General features: G+C 40.0%; 1 protein-coding gene across 4 annotated transcripts in view; it reads right to left on the minus strand.

Moving 5' to 3' along the window:
• The window catches only part of PRUNE2 (prune homolog 2 with BCH domain), a 260,015-nt gene that overhangs the window by 201,703 nt on the left and 40,004 nt on the right, over window positions 1-18,308 (minus strand). For all 4 annotated transcript variants that reach the window (XM_080820337.1, XM_080820336.1, XM_080820335.1 and 1 more), the window contains exons 2-4: window positions 6,062-6,166; window positions 2,514-2,716; window positions 277-440 (exon numbers count right to left, since the gene is read on the minus strand). In XM_080820337.1, coding sequence (XP_080676463.1) covers window positions 277-440; window positions 2,514-2,716; window positions 6,062-6,166 — 472 coding nt within the window. The remainder of the gene's footprint in view (window positions 1-276; window positions 441-2,513; window positions 2,717-6,061; window positions 6,167-18,308) is intronic.

Here is an 18,308-nt window from a genome sequence, read left to right on the forward strand (position 1 = left end):
TTTTAGCTCCTCAACAGAGCTGCCGCAGTTCCACTTAAAACTCTCGTCTAGTGAAACAGCAAAGATCTCTCGTGCCTATTTTTGAATGCACATTTTTAATATGCAGTATAATGCTACTCTTTAACAAACTCTTTACTCCCTGCCTCTCTGATGAAGCTTCCCGTGGTCTTGAAAGGGGTTGTTAACCCAAGAATGGATCACACTCATTCTGCATGAGTACGTCGAGAAACACTCCATTAAGCCTTCCAGGATTGAACAGAAAGAGCCGTCTCTCACCTCTGAGGAGATGAGCCAGCTGCTCGGTGATGAGCTCAGGAGCCTCCTGGAGGATCTCTTTCACCACAAGGGAAGAAGAAGACTCTCGGAACTCAAGGCCGCCATCGCTCTGCTCCACCTGATTAATGACTTTGACAACCGCTGATTCTAAGGTTTTGTCCTCACTGTAAAGCAAATGGAGAAGAGGAACACAAAGAGATACGGCACATTTTCTGGAAGTATGTAATCTCTACTCCCACACAAATGACTTCCTCTCAACGGCCAAAAATCTGAGTAAGCTCACATGACTCGGAAGACAGGACCCTTGTTCTATGTGCCTTCACATTCCATTTCAGCGAATTCACTCCCCAAGAGTCTCAATAGGTAGCCCCCCCCACCTCAGCACTCCTATCTCATTTTGCTATTGGTAAATAATAATAATAATAACAATAATTAATAATAGCTAACAGTTACTAAGCTTCCACTACTGGCCAGACACTATTATCAGGCCAGATGGAATATCACTACGTCTCATAATATAAAATGACCCTACGAAATGGGTTCTAGTAAAACTCCCATTTTAAAAATAGGGAAATGGAGGCACAAAGAGGCTAAGAAATTTGTCCAAGGTTACAAAGCTTGTAAACGGACTAGCTTGTGTTTAAACTCTGATAATCTGGTTCCAGAACTTGCACATGCAGTCCCAGTGGTGGAGAAAAGCTATACGGGCTGACTTATTTCCACGGTCATCCTTTACATGAGATAAGGTGGCTTTATCAAAGGCCTCAAGAAAGATGTGAATAAGACTGACATTGGTCTTCCCATCTCCCAGAAACCAGAAGCAAATGAGTGGCAACAAAAGACACAAAGATCTCTATTTATTTTTGGAAAGCATTCTGTTTCATAAACAGTCCTAAAGCTGGAGTTCCCAGCATCAGTCCCAACACCAGCTTAAGTTTTTCAGTTTAGATGGGAACAAAACTCTTCCAAGGATTCTGACTGACAGCAGATGTTGCATAGTTCACTCCTTTGGCTTCTTGCATTACTTGCATTAGTTGGTTTGAAAAAATTAACACATATATTTAATCAAGTAGGCAATCACCCTGAGCACCGATAATTGAAGTCAGTCAAATAAACTCCCAGTAACTCTCAGCCAGTTATCAACAATTGATTAATAAATATTCAAAAGAATTTATATTTCAAACAGCATCGGGATAAAAACAGCCCCATGCAAGCAGACTGTTTCCAAAACTCTTTATAACAAATGATTGGCATTACCATGTATGCATACCTGAATACACTTCCTACAATACCTGAATACACTTCCTACCAAGGGTTAAACAAAAAATTAGATAACTGTACAAGTTCTTCTTTCATGTGTACTCACTCACATCAATACCCCCTGTGAATGTCCTAAACTATTAGCAAATTGGCAAAGTATGCAAGAAAGCTATTGTCTCAAACTCGAGGTGTTTCACTGGTAACTCTTCTTTGGTAGCACCACTGAGCTTCTCAAAAGAGCATCTTTGTGTTGGGTTGGAAAGTCCTTGCAGGCAGACAATTGGGCTCATTCCTCTTTATGTACATGTACATTCTTGAACCAACTGCCACTTACTGAAGGAGGCAGAAGACCCAAGTTTAACCCAAACGATTCCGGTAACTGCATGTGGTACCTCGGACAAGTCATTTGCAACAGTGCGGTTTCAATTTCTTGTCCATAAAATAACGACTTCAAGCTACATGAACTTTAGAAATCCATCCTGCTCTTATAGTATTAAATGCTATGAATGAATGAGCTGATGATCAGATGACTTTCATAGATAATGCATATGATTTTTCATTTCACCCCTGAGATATCTTTCTTAAGAACCTTTCAGTTTTACTTCGGGTTTAATTTCAGTTTTCATTACATATTTACAGCATCAATATTCAGGACTGTTTTGTTGTTATAATACACCATCTGAAATGGTTCAAAATGGTAATCTTGGTCACTGCTACAAAAGCTTTCCACTCAAAGATGTCATATTTGAAATGCAAAAGTCAAAAGGGAGGACTGGGTTAACCCACGCTTTGCCATAAGAGAAGAAAAAATATTCTTGTCCCTCTGATGCCCTCTGCCTTTAATGCAATCTCCCTTAGGTCACAAAAATCCCGAACGGCTTAAAATCCTGAACTGCTAAAAATCTCCCTTAGGTCACAAAAATCCTTTCTCCATCAGGGCCTTGGTTCAAGGATTAAACCTCCCTCCGGACCCTTACCTGGCCAGCACGTTGCTGCCAACAAGCGTTAGAGATAACTTCCCTTCATCATTGAGCTGATGCAGATTAATTTCATCTCGGAATATGTGGAATGATTCAGAGATATTCAGCTCTTCTAAAATAAACCTTGTCTCGGTGAAGTAATTGAATTCAGTTCTTGGTACGTTCAGCACCGGCAAACAGAGAACCCCAGGTGGACTGACCTGCGGAGAAAGGAGTTGACTGATTCACCGCCAGCCGCAGGAGGAAAGAGCACAGCTCCATTTGCTGCAAGCCTGAGGGCGACGGTAAAGGGAACAAACGTCTTTGGGCTTCACTCACCCATATGACTTGCAGAATCAGCCTCTCTGAACCCAGTTAGCAGAGCATTAGCTACAGGTAAATGGCCCCTAATATTTTTTAACCTCTTGTTATTCTTTTATGTCTTATTTCAATTCCTTCACAATTAAAACACACACACACACACACACACACACACATACGCACACTTCTCCTTTTCAGGGGAAACAAATTCATATGTTTTTATAAAACGGGCAGAAAACTGGAATGATCTCAGCAGGGCAGATGAAGACTGTGGTGACACAGAAGGGCAGATATGTCCCATCTACATGGGATGCCCGCCATTCAGCTCCAGCTGACGGTTTACACACGAAAATTGCAAGTCCAGGATAGGTGAACTTTTCAATTACTCAAGAAAAGCTGGAAATCTAGATTTGGGGCTGTTATCGTGATGTGTGTTACCATTTATTTTTCTAAATTGGAAATACTGTGTAGGTTAACAAAAACTCTTTTATGAGCCAGATTTGGCCCACGAACTACCAGATTGTGATTTCAGCCCATTTCTTATTTTAAAAAATCATATTAATAACAGATCTCTTATTAAAAAATTATGGTAAGAAGGGGAAATAGGTGAGGGGTGGGAGTCGGAGAATTTCAGGTTCACAATAACACACCTACTTTTCTATAGGAATTAAAAAAAAATAAAGGTGCTTTTAAAAATTATTATGAGTGCACAGTGATAAACCCCAGATGTCTCTGAGAGAAGGTGGGGTTTGGTAACACTGAATTTTTCATAAAGTAAATGGACTTTGTTCTCACATCATCACTAGCTCTATCAAAGCATGGTGCTTATTCTATAATTTTAATACCTTTTTCGTCCATCTCCCTCCTAGCATTAAGAAAGCAGGGATTTGGGGCACCTGGGGGTTCAGTCAGTTATGTGTCTGCCTTCAGCTCAGGTCATGATCTGGAGTCCTGGGATGTCACCCTGCTTGGGGCTCCCTGCTCAGCAGGGAGTCTGGTTCTCCCTCTCTCTCTGCCCCTCACCCCTGCTCATGCTCTCTCTCTCTCCTTCTCTCCCTCTCTCTCTCAAATAAATAAATAAAGTCTTAAAAAAATAAAAAGGAGACAGGGATTTTTGTCTTTTTGGTTCAGTTCTATTTCCTAGTGCATAAAACAGTCTGGCACATAGTAAGCATTTAATACATATTTGTTGAGTGAAATAAAGAAATTACCCACTTCTATAGCATACAAAGCATAAGGCCATCCCAGCAAAGTGACTTTTCTCTTATCTGTCAGGCTAATCCTGAATCACAACTGTGCAATAATCATTAGGAATTAAAGTATGGTAAGTTATTTTTCTTAATTAATTGAGTTGTATCAAACTCCTGATATTGAAACTTGAGTCAAGTGCATGTGGCCTGAGGCCATTGTGGGGCAGGACCCATTTTGAGGTTAGGATCAGAAGTAGGTTCTAGCCTCAGCCTCTGCTGTGTGACTTGGAGAAAGCCATTTTCCTTTCGGAAACTCAGTTTAACCCATCTGTAGAATGGGGCTTCCCTACCAGAGTGAAACGTTTTTAAATGGAGCCATACATGGGAAGTTGCACAGCTCTACATTTATTCTATGTGTTAATACTCTCAGAGGAAGTCACCACATTCTTGGGAAAAAATTAATGGAGATGCAGACCTCTGGTCAGGGGCAGGACCCAGTGAACTAAGAGGAATGCCCGGAAACAGGGCAAATGCCAGCATGTGACCCTTCAGTAATTCCATATTTGGCCCCATGCTGAGTGGAGAGCCTTAGAAGAAGAGAAGAGATCACACATCTCTTTATCCATTTTATCTATCACAACTACTTTCCCATTCCTTTGGGCTCATGTTATATTCAAGACATTGCAGTAGGTGGTGGTGGTGGTGTTATTTATAATTTCCTTAAGAGTCCATGCCACCATCGGTCTAAAAACCAGTCTGGTTCAGTTAACTCTATGTTCTTGGGACCAAGCAACATTTTTTTTCCTTAGGAGTCCAAGAGTCCAGCTAATAGAATTAAACATTTTTTTAAAAGATTTTATTTATTTATTTGACAGAGACAGATCACAAGCAGGCAGAGAGGCAGCCAGAGAGAGGGGGAAGCAGGCTCCCCGTTGAGCAGAGAGCCCAATGTGGGGCTCGATCCCAGGACCCTGAGATCATGACCCGAGCTGAAGGCAGAGGCTTAACCCACTGAGCCACCCAGGCGCCCCAGGATTAAGCATTTAAATGCATGTCTTGACATAGGCACAGTTATCTCCTTATGCCACTTAGTCTCCCTCATAAATTTCAACAAATTTTAAGACAAATTCGACAATAAAGTCCGTATGTAGAGATCAGAATATTTTACCTGGCATTTTTGTCAGCTGCTGCCCTAAGCCATTCTTGCCACCCACAGCTCATTCTGGAAGACTGGGTTTCATATGAATTTAAATCACTCTAGATCAGCTATGCACACTCTCAGAGCCAAGGATCCAAACAAAATTGGAATAAAACAAATCAGACTGTGGAAAATTAAAAATTCTGTGAAATTGGAAATAGCACCGAGACACTCATAATGTGTGTTTTTAGACTTTGAGGTGATTCATTATCATGGGCTGATGAATTTTATGAAATTGAAATTTTAAAACAATTTGTTAAAAGGTCTTTTCCACCTCTGTAGGGACATTATAGACTTCACAGAGTCCAAAGATTCTCACTCAAGGGAGATTATCACAAACTGAGAATGACCTTGCTGCACAAGTCAGGGCTAAAAGGCAAGAACAGAATATAGATGTGACATGTGATACCTCTGTTACTGAAAATTCCAGCCAACATGCTCTGTATTTCATGTAATGTTCACGCACATATTTTTCTATTCCCAACAGTAAGGCTAACCAATAAGGATGATAAAGGAAAACAAGAAATTCTGACCCTTACTTTTGTTAGTTCTCTGAATTCTCATAAAAGTAAATAACTATCATACATTTAAAAAAATTTTTTATTTGAAACTATTGATCTTATTGAAATAATGTTTCATGAAGAAAGTAAATAAAAAATAACTAGACAATGCCTGACATATAGTAGATGACCAATACATATGTGTTGTTCAATGGATTATAACACATTATTCTCTGCAACACTAAACCAGAACATGAAAATTTAAGTGAACAGACTCCTCACTTTTCTAGAAAATGTTTGTTCTTATGAGTCCCATTATAATTCAAATACAAGAAGCATAATCTTCTTTCCACTCACCTTGTCTAGAAAGTAAGCATATGTGAAGGCAGAAATGAGAGAATCCAAGTCACACGATTTATGTCCAATAACCACATGGACCTTCTCCAAGCGTTTGCTCCGATTCTGAAACAAATTCAAACAAAACATCAGAATTTAATGTGCAACAGATCAATATAAAAAAGACATTTTTCAATATTTTTTTCAAACATATTCCTTAGCGATAGTCACACACAATTGCAGAAACTCATCCATTCATCATGAAGTTTTAGATGAGGACACAAACTTGCAGAACATGTTCAACATTCAGAAAGACCCAAATTCTAGTGCATCATCAGGAACAGGAAATGGGGAACCTCGGGAAGTTCCCCCGGTGACATCTGCAAGTGACCTCCACACGCAGAGGACAGGGCGAGACCAAAGAAAGAGGCAGCAGACCCCTCCAGATGGGTAGGTGGTAGTTTAATAAACAAGGGGGCCTACTTACAAGGCTTGTCTTGGACACCTGCAAGATAGGTAGATCTTCACACCCATCTGCCAGAATCTTAAAAATTTACACAGGGGCTTTCACTGGGTTCAGTCACGTGTGGTGTCAATATCACATTACTCTGTCAAGGCTGCGTCCCTGGAACAGCTCCCACTGTGGGAATGGTGGACAAAGTGCATATTCCAAGGATGAGGATGAAAAGCCTCCAACTGCCTGGGTCTAGCTCATGAGCCAGCCATTAGTCATGTCCTCCAGATGACCTTTTCCAACAAAAATGTGGTCTTGTTAAGATTATTACAGTCTAACTTGATATGAATTGTGTCTCTGAATTGTAATTTTTTAGTAAAAGATTATTTTGGTCCAAAGGGAAATCCACAGTATAGTGGTCCCCCTTTATCTGCAGGGGACACATTCCAAGACCCCCAGGGGATGCTCAAAACTGATGATAATACTGGATCCTATACTCTGTCTTTTCTTATACATACATACCTATGTAAAGTTTCTAAGCTACGCATGGTAAGAGATTAACAATAACTAATAATAAAATAGAACAATTAGAGCAATATACTGTAATAAAAGTTACATGAATGTGGTCTCTCTCTCTCTCTCTCAAAATATCTTATTATACTGTACTCCACCTTCTTGTGATGATATGAGATAATGAAACACCTTGGTGATGAGATGAAGAGAGGTGAATGACACAGGCGCTGTGACATAGTGTTAGGTTACTAATGACCTTCTGACAATGTGTCAGGGGAGGATCAACTGCTTTCAGGCCACAGTTGACTGTGGGTAATGGAAACTATGGAAAACGAAACCATGGTTAAGGCAGAACTACTGAATTCTAGGTCATGTCCTTATATAAGATATTCTTTTTAAGATTTTATTTTGAGAGAGAGAGAGAAAGAGAGCATGTACAAGTTGGGGGAGGAGCAGAGGAAGAGGGAGAGGGAGAGAGAGACTCTCAAGCAGACTCTGTGTTGAGCCGGGAGCCCAACACAGGGCTCGAGCCCATGACCCTGAGATTCATGACATGAGCTAAAATCAAGAGTCAGACCAACCAACTGAGCCACTAAGGTGCCCCTAAGTTGTTCTTAATTTGAGAGATGGAGTGAATTTTTTCAATTGTCCTTGGCATGCAACCCACATTTTGGAAATGATTTATTTTTCACGCCACATTTTGGGTAACAGGTTATGTTCTCTCAGCATTATATTCTGTAGTTTAGCAAATGAAAGCAGTAACATTTTTTCCTCCCCCCAGGAAAGGGATATGATTAGTATTATTGCTCTAAATATACAATCAGTTGTGATTAAAAGTGTAAACAATCACCTCTATGGAAGAGAAGACATACTGTTTTCTTTTATTTATTTATTTATTTATTTATTATTAACATATAATGTATTATTATCCCCCAGGGGTACAGGTCTGTGAATCACCAGGTTTACACACTTCACAGCACTCACCAAGACATACTGTTTTCTTTCCAGGTTAACTTCGGTAGTTACTTAAAATTCCTTTCTAGAAGGCTGAACTCTTTGTGAAATACTGCGTTAGGAATGCCAAAGAAGCGCTTGCTTCAAGAAAGTTCCGCAACGATGCTGTCCAATAATGATAGCTGTAATCTAAATTAACTTCTTTATAGTATGTCAGAGATGGCACATATGTGTCCTTTCCTCACTTTTCACCCTTTAACTTCTCTTTTTAGGACTGACTAGACAGCCTACACAATTGCAGTGTCACTCAAAGAGGCTATAAAAAAAATTACACTGTTCATGACTATTCCAAAAAAAACAACTTATTCTTTTTCTACAGAAAAAAAGACAAAGCATTATTTAGCAATCTCCTAGGTATTTTACAAATGAATCTATGAAGTTGTTATTGTTAGTATGGGACGACTGACGTCAGAGTCGGAAACAAGTTTTTAAACAACCAGGCTATGGCCTAAGAAACACAATAAAGTAAATCTTGAAGGAGATTAAAGAGTCTATCAATACAGAGAGTGAGAGCAGGATTGATATTGCAGATGAGTCATCTAATATGTGCTATTGCTAAATTAAAATAAACATGTGTTTTTTCAAATATATTGAGATACTGATCTTTAGTAAAACAACACGACTTGAACGTATGATATAAACTCTCTGAATATAATTACAACTCCCTCTCCTTCATCACCACCAACTTTAACCCCACTTCCTTCCTCTCCCAGCTTCCTCCACTTAACTTCATGAATTTATAGCTGGCTCACTTATAGCCTTGGGGGTTCTAGCCTAGGCCCAGTTCTCATCTGAAAGCCAGACTGCTTCCCCTGTGCAAGACTGTCAGATATTCTAGAGGCACCTAAAGAAATTTAAGTAAATGGAATTAGACTCCATTACAACACAAACAAATGCATTAGGAAATCTTATTACTGTAGAAAGCTGTTTTTCCGAGAAGTTTGAAGGTCTTAGTAGACATTACCTCATTTCTCCTCTCAGAACTTGTGAGGCAGACAGTAAGAAGATTAACAATATTTTTTTACAGGTCAGTGGAGTTTGTGATGGGTCAGGATTATCCCCAGACCCCATGATCCAGTACAGGGAGCCCTCTCTCTTGCCCTGCACCAACCACTCCACAACGCCATAATGACGTCAGCATCTACAAAACGAGTGAACATGGGGTTGAGGAAGAAAAGAGAATGTTAAATATGCATTCTAAATATAGTGAGGCTTCAAACATTTATAGCATCAAGATTACCCCAAAGCTGACTTATCTGTTTTCTTATCTAAGTTTGACACTTCCTGGGCACAGCTGTTCGTTCAATACTCAACTTTCATGAACGACATGGGGAAAATAAGAAGACTTGTGTGTCAATTCACTTCCAAGTCTAAGCCAACTATTACTTAAAAAAAAAAAAAAAAAGGAGAAGCTAACTAAGATTGTGAACTCAAAGCATGGTAGACCAATTCTCACAACTCAGGAATCTTCCATAACTGTGATTTATTCATTCTTGTCCACTTAAAGAGAAGAAAGTATGTAGCATCTTACTGGTCAGACTACGGAAGGTCCCGGTACAAAATCTTGAGGGTTCTCTTCTCATGGTGCTACGTGCCTCTCTCCTCAGACTCTCCTGCCTCTCCTCTGATCTCCCTTCTTCCCACACGTCAACCTCCCTCATACTCATGGCCTCCTTGAGTGCCATTTGCTCCTGTCTGCTATCTGCACTCCATGACCCAGGACCCAGGCTCCAACTCTATCTTTCCCCCACCACCCACCTCCACCAAAATGTGCCATGCTGGTGCCCACACTATCAGGGACTGATCTGCTTCTCTGCAAGCAATTCCGCACTTTCAATTTAAAGAGATCTTCCAGGGATTATGGCACAGTCTCAAAAGATGACCAGAAATTTCAAGTTGGCTGAAAATGTTGGGCCAGACAAGAGACATCACAACCAGAGGTAACTTTGATGCCTGCCACTGAGCCTTAAGAATGAGAGGCTCAGGGGCACCTGGATGGCTCAGTCGTTTGGGCTCCTGACTCTTGATTTTGGCTCAGTTCATGATCTCAGGGTCCTGGGATCAGCCCCACATTGGAGACTGTGCTCAGCAGGGAGTCTGTTTGGGATTCTCCCCATTCCCTCTGCCCCTCCCCCTGCTCGTGCTCTCTATTGCTCTCTAAATAAAATCTTAAAAAAAGGTGACAGCCTCGGGGCACCTGTGTGGCTCAGTGGGTTAAAGCCTTTGCCTTCAGCTCAGGTTGTGATCTCAGGGTCCTGGGATCGAGCCCCACATCGGGCTCCCTGCTCAGCAGGGAGCCTCTTCCCCCTCTCTCTCTGCCACTCTGCCTACTTGTGATCTCTGTCAAATAAATAAATAAAATCTTAAAAAAAAAAAAAAAAAGGTGACAGCCTCAGCCTCAAATCTCAGATGTTCCTAAGTGCCTGAACCCTACCAAAAACCACTAAGATATAATTAACGTGTAGCAAAAGTTAGATATTATCACAACCATGTTCCAAAAGACTTCTTCCTGCTTTGAGGAATAAAACATGAAATTAGTTATGTAAACTCAAACAGTAGGTGAGCTCAAGGAATGGGTAGGATTTGGCTTTTCAAATTGGGGGTCAACAACCAGAGAATGCAGGCTCCATTTTCAAGCTTCCCACCACAGATGACCTTGGCCGTGCGAAACTACCAAGAACAGAGGTCAAGTCCTGGCAATAAAGTCTAGGGATGGATTTCAGGTGTGTCCAGAGATGGTAATGGGGATCCCTACAATGTCTGGTCTACTCTGTGGCAGTGGTCCCACCTACAGGGGCAGCAGTGAACCAGGTTTCTGGAACTGAGAAGGGACTCTTGACCACGGTGACACTCCCCGGATCTGTGCCTCTCCTCGCAGGTCTGTGGACCCCTTCCTACTTCACATCTCCACATATTCATAGACTCAAAGATGTCCAATCTTCATATCTATGTCCCTTGACACAGTTCAAAGTGTGGTCTGAATCATTCACAAGCAGACAAATTATGTCCAAATAAAAGTGACAGTTTTATCAATTCAGTAATTATTGTCACTCAACTAATAAGAATCTATTTGTGCTATACAACAGTAAACTAAACAGACAAAAATCCCAGCCCTCATGGCTCTCGCATTTGAGTTCAAGGAGATACGATGAGCCAAATAATTAGTTCGTAAGTTGAGGGGTAGGGTTCACTGGGATGAGGATTACTTGAGAAGGTGATGTTTGAGAAAGATATGAAGTGAAGAAGTAGGACCTAAGGATATCTCAGGCCAGTGAAATAGCCAGGGCAAAGGCCCTGAGGTGAGATTACATCCATCTTGTTCAACAAATATTTACTGCCTAGTGTATACATTTTCTAGATGTGACCTTGTAAACTCTTAACCGGGAGTGAACGGATCTGGCAAGTAAGTACCCATTCCCTGTTATTGACACAAGCACACCAAGCGTTAAGCAATGTCAGGAGACAGAAGATTCATCACTAATGCCTAAACCCAATGCTGCGCGAGCCCAGTACAGAATGGAATCCTGATAACAGGCAGAAATAGATACTATACTGCTTTGTCATCTACACTTCCAAATAGATGGGCAGAATCTTTCCTTAATCAATGTATAAAAGAAGATATATTGAACATGCCAGTATTCCAGATCACAATTTTGATATGCTTTCAACGTGTAATTCTATACGACACGAAAATGAGACTTCTCAATGAAGTTTATTTATCTCTTCTAAAAAGCCAGCAAAATGCCTACGCATTCAGATACAACTGCCCATTAAAAGAAATTGCACTTGTCAGGCAAAAGCACTTTCAAGTACACCCACGGAAAGCAGAATCGATCGGAAAGAGGGTTTCCAGGGTCTTGCCAGAGGCCTAGGCCCCTCCGTCCGTTTTCTCATAGTTATACCCTCTGAGAAACAAAACTGCCCCAACCTATAACTTGACACATCTAAAGTCCCATAATTAACATTTAGACAACAAGCCTTGTGATACAGTTATGACTTCTCATACCCACTCTCCCCAAAGCATTTTTCTTAAAAATGCTATGAAAATGTCTTCAAAAATAATGAACAGAAATGAATTTTGTTCTGAAAACATTGCAGACAAAACCTCCAGTTATTGGGACCATGTCTTTTCCTAACACCCTAAAGCAAGGCACATTTCTTAGGCCTTCATCCTTAACCACCAAATGAAAAATCAGGAGAAAAAGAAGGTTCTTGATGTATTGGGTTGTATCTCCAAAGGAACCCAGACAAAGAGGAGAGCTGGAAGTTGAGCTAGCGCTTCCTAGACTACTTCTGATTCCAAGTCAGTGAGGGGTTTTCCTTCCTGGAAGCTGGCTGTGGGTGGCCAGAAAAGGGCCCTGGTTTTTCCCCAGGAGACCCCATGCTCCTGCGGCTACCATGATCCTAAGTGAGAAGACCCAGAGGGTGAGTGGAAGGCGTCACACCTAACATGCGGCTCATGACCCCAAAGGTCCCCAACTCCACCCAAGTCACAGTCACCAGGAAAGCCAGGTAGGAGGGGATACAAAAAGGACTACAGGCAAGTGAGCAACAAGAACGAAGATGATGCCCAGAGCAACCTGGGCCTCCAAAGGAACCAGGTCAGCTCTGCCAGAAATACATAAGACACATCCCTTGTTCATTCAGTAAACAAACGAGGTGCTCTTGACATGGGCCTGGGTTTAAGATAATATCCTCACCTCCCGCATGTCTCATAATCTCATTATTACCCGGAGAAACACTGGGGCAAAGAGGGAGAGAATGCCAGAGGGAATAAAAAGACATGGCATCGACCAGAAGTCATTTAAAAAAAAAAAAAAACAACAAAGAGGGAAATACTTATCACTGTGCAGATTCCCAGAACACAGGGATTTTTCCTGCTAATTGAAACCCTTAGATTTTATTCTTTACTTTTGCTTATTTTTCCAGTAAGGAAAAAAAAAACACATGAAATTATAAAAAGTTAGACACAACAAAAATTAATAAGACAAAGATAATTATTGTTAACAGCTCAATAATTATGGATTATTTCACATTGTTAATTTATGCATTTATATTAACACGTGTACTTTACAAAAATGGGGGGGCTTCTATTCCCACTCCTTAAATACTTCCTTTTTTTCCACTTTAAAGTCTGCTATGGACCATGCTCCATGATCAAAACTATAAACCGTCTTTATTCTTTTTAGTTCAAGGGTGCCAACTGTATGAACACATACGCGTGTATAAAATTTCTGGAATCACCATTAAGCGCCTTTAAAAAAATATCTCCATGATATCACCAAATAGGATACTCTATTTCACTGGCCACCTAGTCTAGTTTCATTCTAATGGTCATAATTAATTTCTTCGGAGAGCTGTACCTCAGGTCATGTCTAAAAGCAAAAACATTTACCAGAATCTGCAAATTCGGGACACAGACATTTTATATTAAATTTTCTCATAAATGTCCTAATTTACTTGGTGACGTACTAGATGAATATGAACCAAGGAATTAGGAAAAGGCAGAAAGCTTTCAATGATAAGACTCTAATGATTTTGAGGTAATTTGTCTCACTTACTGATAAAACTGAAACCGAATCAATTCAGATAAGTATATATTGCCTATAACCTCTCCCCTCACTGCCCTCCCAGCTGACCCCAATCATTTTTCCCCTCAGGCTTCTCTTTACTAAGCTGGAGAATGCTCTCTCTTCCTAGCTCTCATTCGGGGACACATAGGGGTTGGGAGTCAGTCTGAGCACACTCAGCCATCAGCAGCTCAGATCCTGCACCTCCCTCTGTATTGTCAAAGGCAGAGGCCACTGTGGGTAGGCAGTGGGGCCACCCAAAAGCCAAACCCAGGTCTTGACTGACACCCTTCTTTCTTGGGTGGGCCATCTGGTTCCCCGGTTCCTTTGGGATCAGACACCTTTTAGCTGCGCTCTGGATACCTTCTCAGCTGAATCCATTCTTCCTCAACCTGTTTGTTGCCCATCTTGAAAACAGACTATTCTCAAAAGGAGTGACGTCATATATGGTTCATATACTTCTTCTGGGTCAAAATAATGATGGAGGCTGGATTTGTTATTGACTTATGGCATTTCATTTTTTATATTTTCCTTCAGGATTCTGACAATGTCCTCAAAGGACAGTTTTGGGGGTGGGGGCAGCACCATTATTTTTCCTCCACAGTCTCAACCATCAAAGGTCAAGGATGATCCCCTCTAAGTCCTTACCTTTCCCAAAGAGCCCCTATAGAAATCACCCTACACAGCTTGCCTACAGATTATCATTTTACAGACATTCCATTTTTGGGGCAAAATGTGTCCATACATTTATTACCAACGGGATGGGACAGCTCCTCAATTTCCCATTTAGGACTCCTTCCTTCTAGCTTTAGTAGATGTCCTGTCCCAGAAGTTTGTACTCTATGGTTTTACAGGTCTCCAAATCTCTCAAGTTTCCTCTTTTCAGACTCAAGAGCTGTACTCATTTTCATCTACCCATAGGAGCAGGCATCCATGAGCCTTTCCTTTAGCTCCTCGGATCTTCTGCTGTCTGTGCTCCATTACTGGATTTAGACCTATGGATGGTCTAAATATGGAATTTTATGGATGGAATTGAGGGCCCCCAAAATTCATATTGCAGAGCCTTAACCCCCAATGTGATGGTATTTGGAGATGGGGACTTGGGGAAAAAATAAGTTTAGATAGAGTCATGTGAGCAGGGCCCTCAAGATGAAAGCTCTTGTTCTCCCCCCATCTCTCTCCTTCTTTCTTTCTTAGCCACAGGGGGAATAGGGCTACAAGCCAGGAAGAGGGCCCTCGCCAGAACTCAACGATGCTGGCACCCTGATCTTGGACTTCCAGCCTCCAGAACTGTGAGCAAAAATTTCTCCTGTTTAAGCCATTCAGTATATAGTACTATTTGGTTATTTTGTTATGGCAGCCCGAGCAGACTAAGACAGACCTCCAGGTTGGAGTCATCCAGAATTCAAAACCACCTAGTAGATAATTGAACTTTAGGGAAAGCTTTGAAGAATTTCTTTTACTAAATGATTGCTGTCAAAGCAATACAAGAGTTTTAAAGACCAAATGAAAAACAACAGCCCTGATACACAGGTATGGAAACCTACCCCATGTCACTGAAGGTTAATTTGTCCTGTCAAATTTACAATTAATTCATACTATCAGAGTAGTGTTAATTACTGTAGAAAATATATTCATTATAAAACATTTGGAAAATATAGAAACAGATAAATTCTCAAGACCCAAAGGAATCACTATGAACAATTAGTGTACTCCTTCCAACATTTTTCTGTACTTTAACAAGGGCTCACTTTTGTAATACTGTGATCATATTACACATAATATTTTGTAACCACTCTTTTCCAACAACATTTGAGGATTCTTCTAAAATTCTAAAACGTAAATGTTGGGATGGTCAGGGGTGACATGTGTTTGCTTTTCTAACCCCAGCTGCCGGCCTATTGCTTTGTACACAATAGGTGCTCACAACTATTGAAAACCTGAACGATGAAGGAATTATGGCATTTAGTGGATACAGTATTCTTTCATAAGGATCACTGTAATATAGTTAGTCAATCTTCTACTGTTGTAGATTTAAGTTATTTTAATTTTATATAATATAAATAAGAATGCAGGGAGTATTTGGAAGATAATATTCCTGTGCTCATGCCTAGTTATTTCTTCAGGATAAACTCCTGAATTTTACATTTCTTTGTCAAAGAATGTAAGTGTTTCAATGCTTACCAGGAAGGTTGTAGGAATTTACATTTTCACCTATAGAGATACCTGATTTTTAAGCCTTCAATTCTGCATTTAAGCATTAGCATGTGCACAAGTAAAACAGCATCTTAAAGTGAATTTGTATTTATTGTGATTATGAGTGTTCTACATCATTTTTTTTCATATGGACATTAAACATTATTGTCTTCCTATGAGCTTTTTATCCTACTCTCATTGACAAACTATTAAAATATTATACACATATTCGACTCTGGCAACATCAATAAGATATTACTTTGTCCTTTGGTTTGGGCATCTATGGAGCAGTACATTGCATTAAGGATGCAATAAGCATGCATTATTTCACATGGCATCATCATTTCGAGCACTAAAGGACGACGCTATACTCTGTGCCATCTTTTCCTCAAGAAAGGAAAATGTACTTTCTGAAAATGTTGCAATAATACAGGTCAGACTCCATCCTGGTCTCTTAGCTCTTGCCTGGAGTGTATTTGCTTCTCTGTTTTGTCATTAGCCTTGGGTAAAAAGGCTAATGCAACTTAAATTTAAATCTAAAGTGTTGAATGTATCATTTGTTAGTATCTTTAGATGCAGTGAAATTTTGGTAGCACCCAAAAAATGATAAGACTAAGAAAGGAGATCCTGAAATTCTTATCACAAGAAAAAAAAATTATAACTGCATGGTGATGGAGGTTAACTAGACTTATGGTGGTGAGCATTTCACAACATATTCAAATATTGAATCATTATGTGGTACACCTGAAACTAACACAATATTTACATCAATATATCTCAATAATATATATATACAACATATAATTCAGTTAGTTCAATTTTGTATTAGAAAAGAATAATAGGGTGCCTGGGTGGCTCAGTGGGTTAAAGCCTCTGCCCTAGGCCCAGGTCATGATTCCAGAGTCCTGGGATCGAGCCCCTCATCGGCCTCTCTGCTCAGCGGAAGCCTGCTTCACCCTCTCTCTCTGCCTGCCTCTCTGCCTACTTGTGATCTTTGTCAAATAAACAAATAAAAAATCTTAAATTAAAAAAAAAGAATAATAAAAGATGAACAATAGAGCAGGAGATATATACATAATATTTGTAAATTCTTGCCATTAGAAGGGCAGTTTTCCTAACATACAGAGTTCCCACACTTTGATTTAGAAAAAGACAAACCAATGGGATAATCAATAAAAGATGTAAATGGGCAATTAACAAAAGAAATCAATAAATGAAGACAAAGTCAACCTCATTAGTGGTCATGAAGAGGGAAATCAGACCAACAAGAAAATGTCATTTTTTTTTACTATCAGATTGGCAAGGAATTAAGAGTGTTAACATCCACTGCCGGTCAGACAGTACGCGGCAGTTAGGAATACCACAACCAAAATGGGAATAATTCGACAGTATCCATTAAAATGCAGAATGTTCAAATTTTTTGATCCAACTTCTTATTCCTTCTTTAGGGATCTAGTCTATAGAAACAAACTCACCAATAATTATGGATATTTTTAAATTCCTTATTATTTAAAATCCATTGCTAAATATGGATATTTAACAAAATCCCAAAGCATGTTTGTTAAAGCAGTATTTGTAATGGAGAAAAAGAAAACAAAATAAGAAATGACCTCCATGTATAACAGTTGTTGGGTTTATGGAACATCCATAAAGCAGAAGCGAAGCAGCGACTACCAAACAAGTAAGTCAGATCAATATCTAATAACCTGGAAAGATGTATTCCAATATTCTTCCACTTCATCCCATGGCTGCTTCTTCCTGCCCCGATCCTGCCTCTCAGAAGAAAAGCAGGATATGGTTTCCACTTGGGTAACGCTGCTGTCTTGCTGACTGCACCAGGATCACTTACTAAAACATTCCCGAAATGTGAATGTCTGAGCCCCACCCCTGACATTTAGATTCATAGGTTGGCAGGAGAGTCTAATACTGTGGTAGAGAAGACCCATGATGAGCTCCCACGGACCACGTGGTTTCTGTCAACTACAGAATGTATGTGCATTTGCTTTTTGAAAGGGATTGCTTGAGTTGCTCAACTTGATCAAGTAAAATTTCAGAGAGAACTGCTGGTGTTACATTATTTAGATTTACTTCAGTTTGGAGGTAGAGAACTTGGGATTCACCCAGTTGAAACCCAGCAGTGTTTTTTTGTTGTTGTTTTGTTTTGTTTTGTTTTTTAATCAGTGGTTTCCAAAGTGAGGCAGTTGACCTGAGAGCAAGGGAAGAAGCCACACACATTCCTATTTATCTCATTCTTTTAAATTTTGATTTTTAAAAAAATATGTGTCTTGATGTGCCTTAAATGTTAGTGTAGTAATACATGAGTAGAATTCAGAAATAAATATGTGTTTGGAGAATATGCCATCTTCAGCTCCTAGTCACTCATGCATTTGAGGATTAGCTCTTCAATATCAGAGGTCCAGTTCCATCAGACTGATGGTTCCAGGAGAGGCCTGGAAACATCTTGAACTTCATACCCTCCAGAATTCCTAAGGCAGTGCCCTGTACACACCAGATGCTCAAA

The sequence above is a fragment of the Martes martes genome (assembly GCF_963455335.1).
Source record: "Martes martes genome assembly, chromosome: 12".
NCBI classification, from domain to species: Eukaryota; Metazoa; Chordata; class Mammalia; order Carnivora; family Mustelidae; genus Martes; species Martes martes.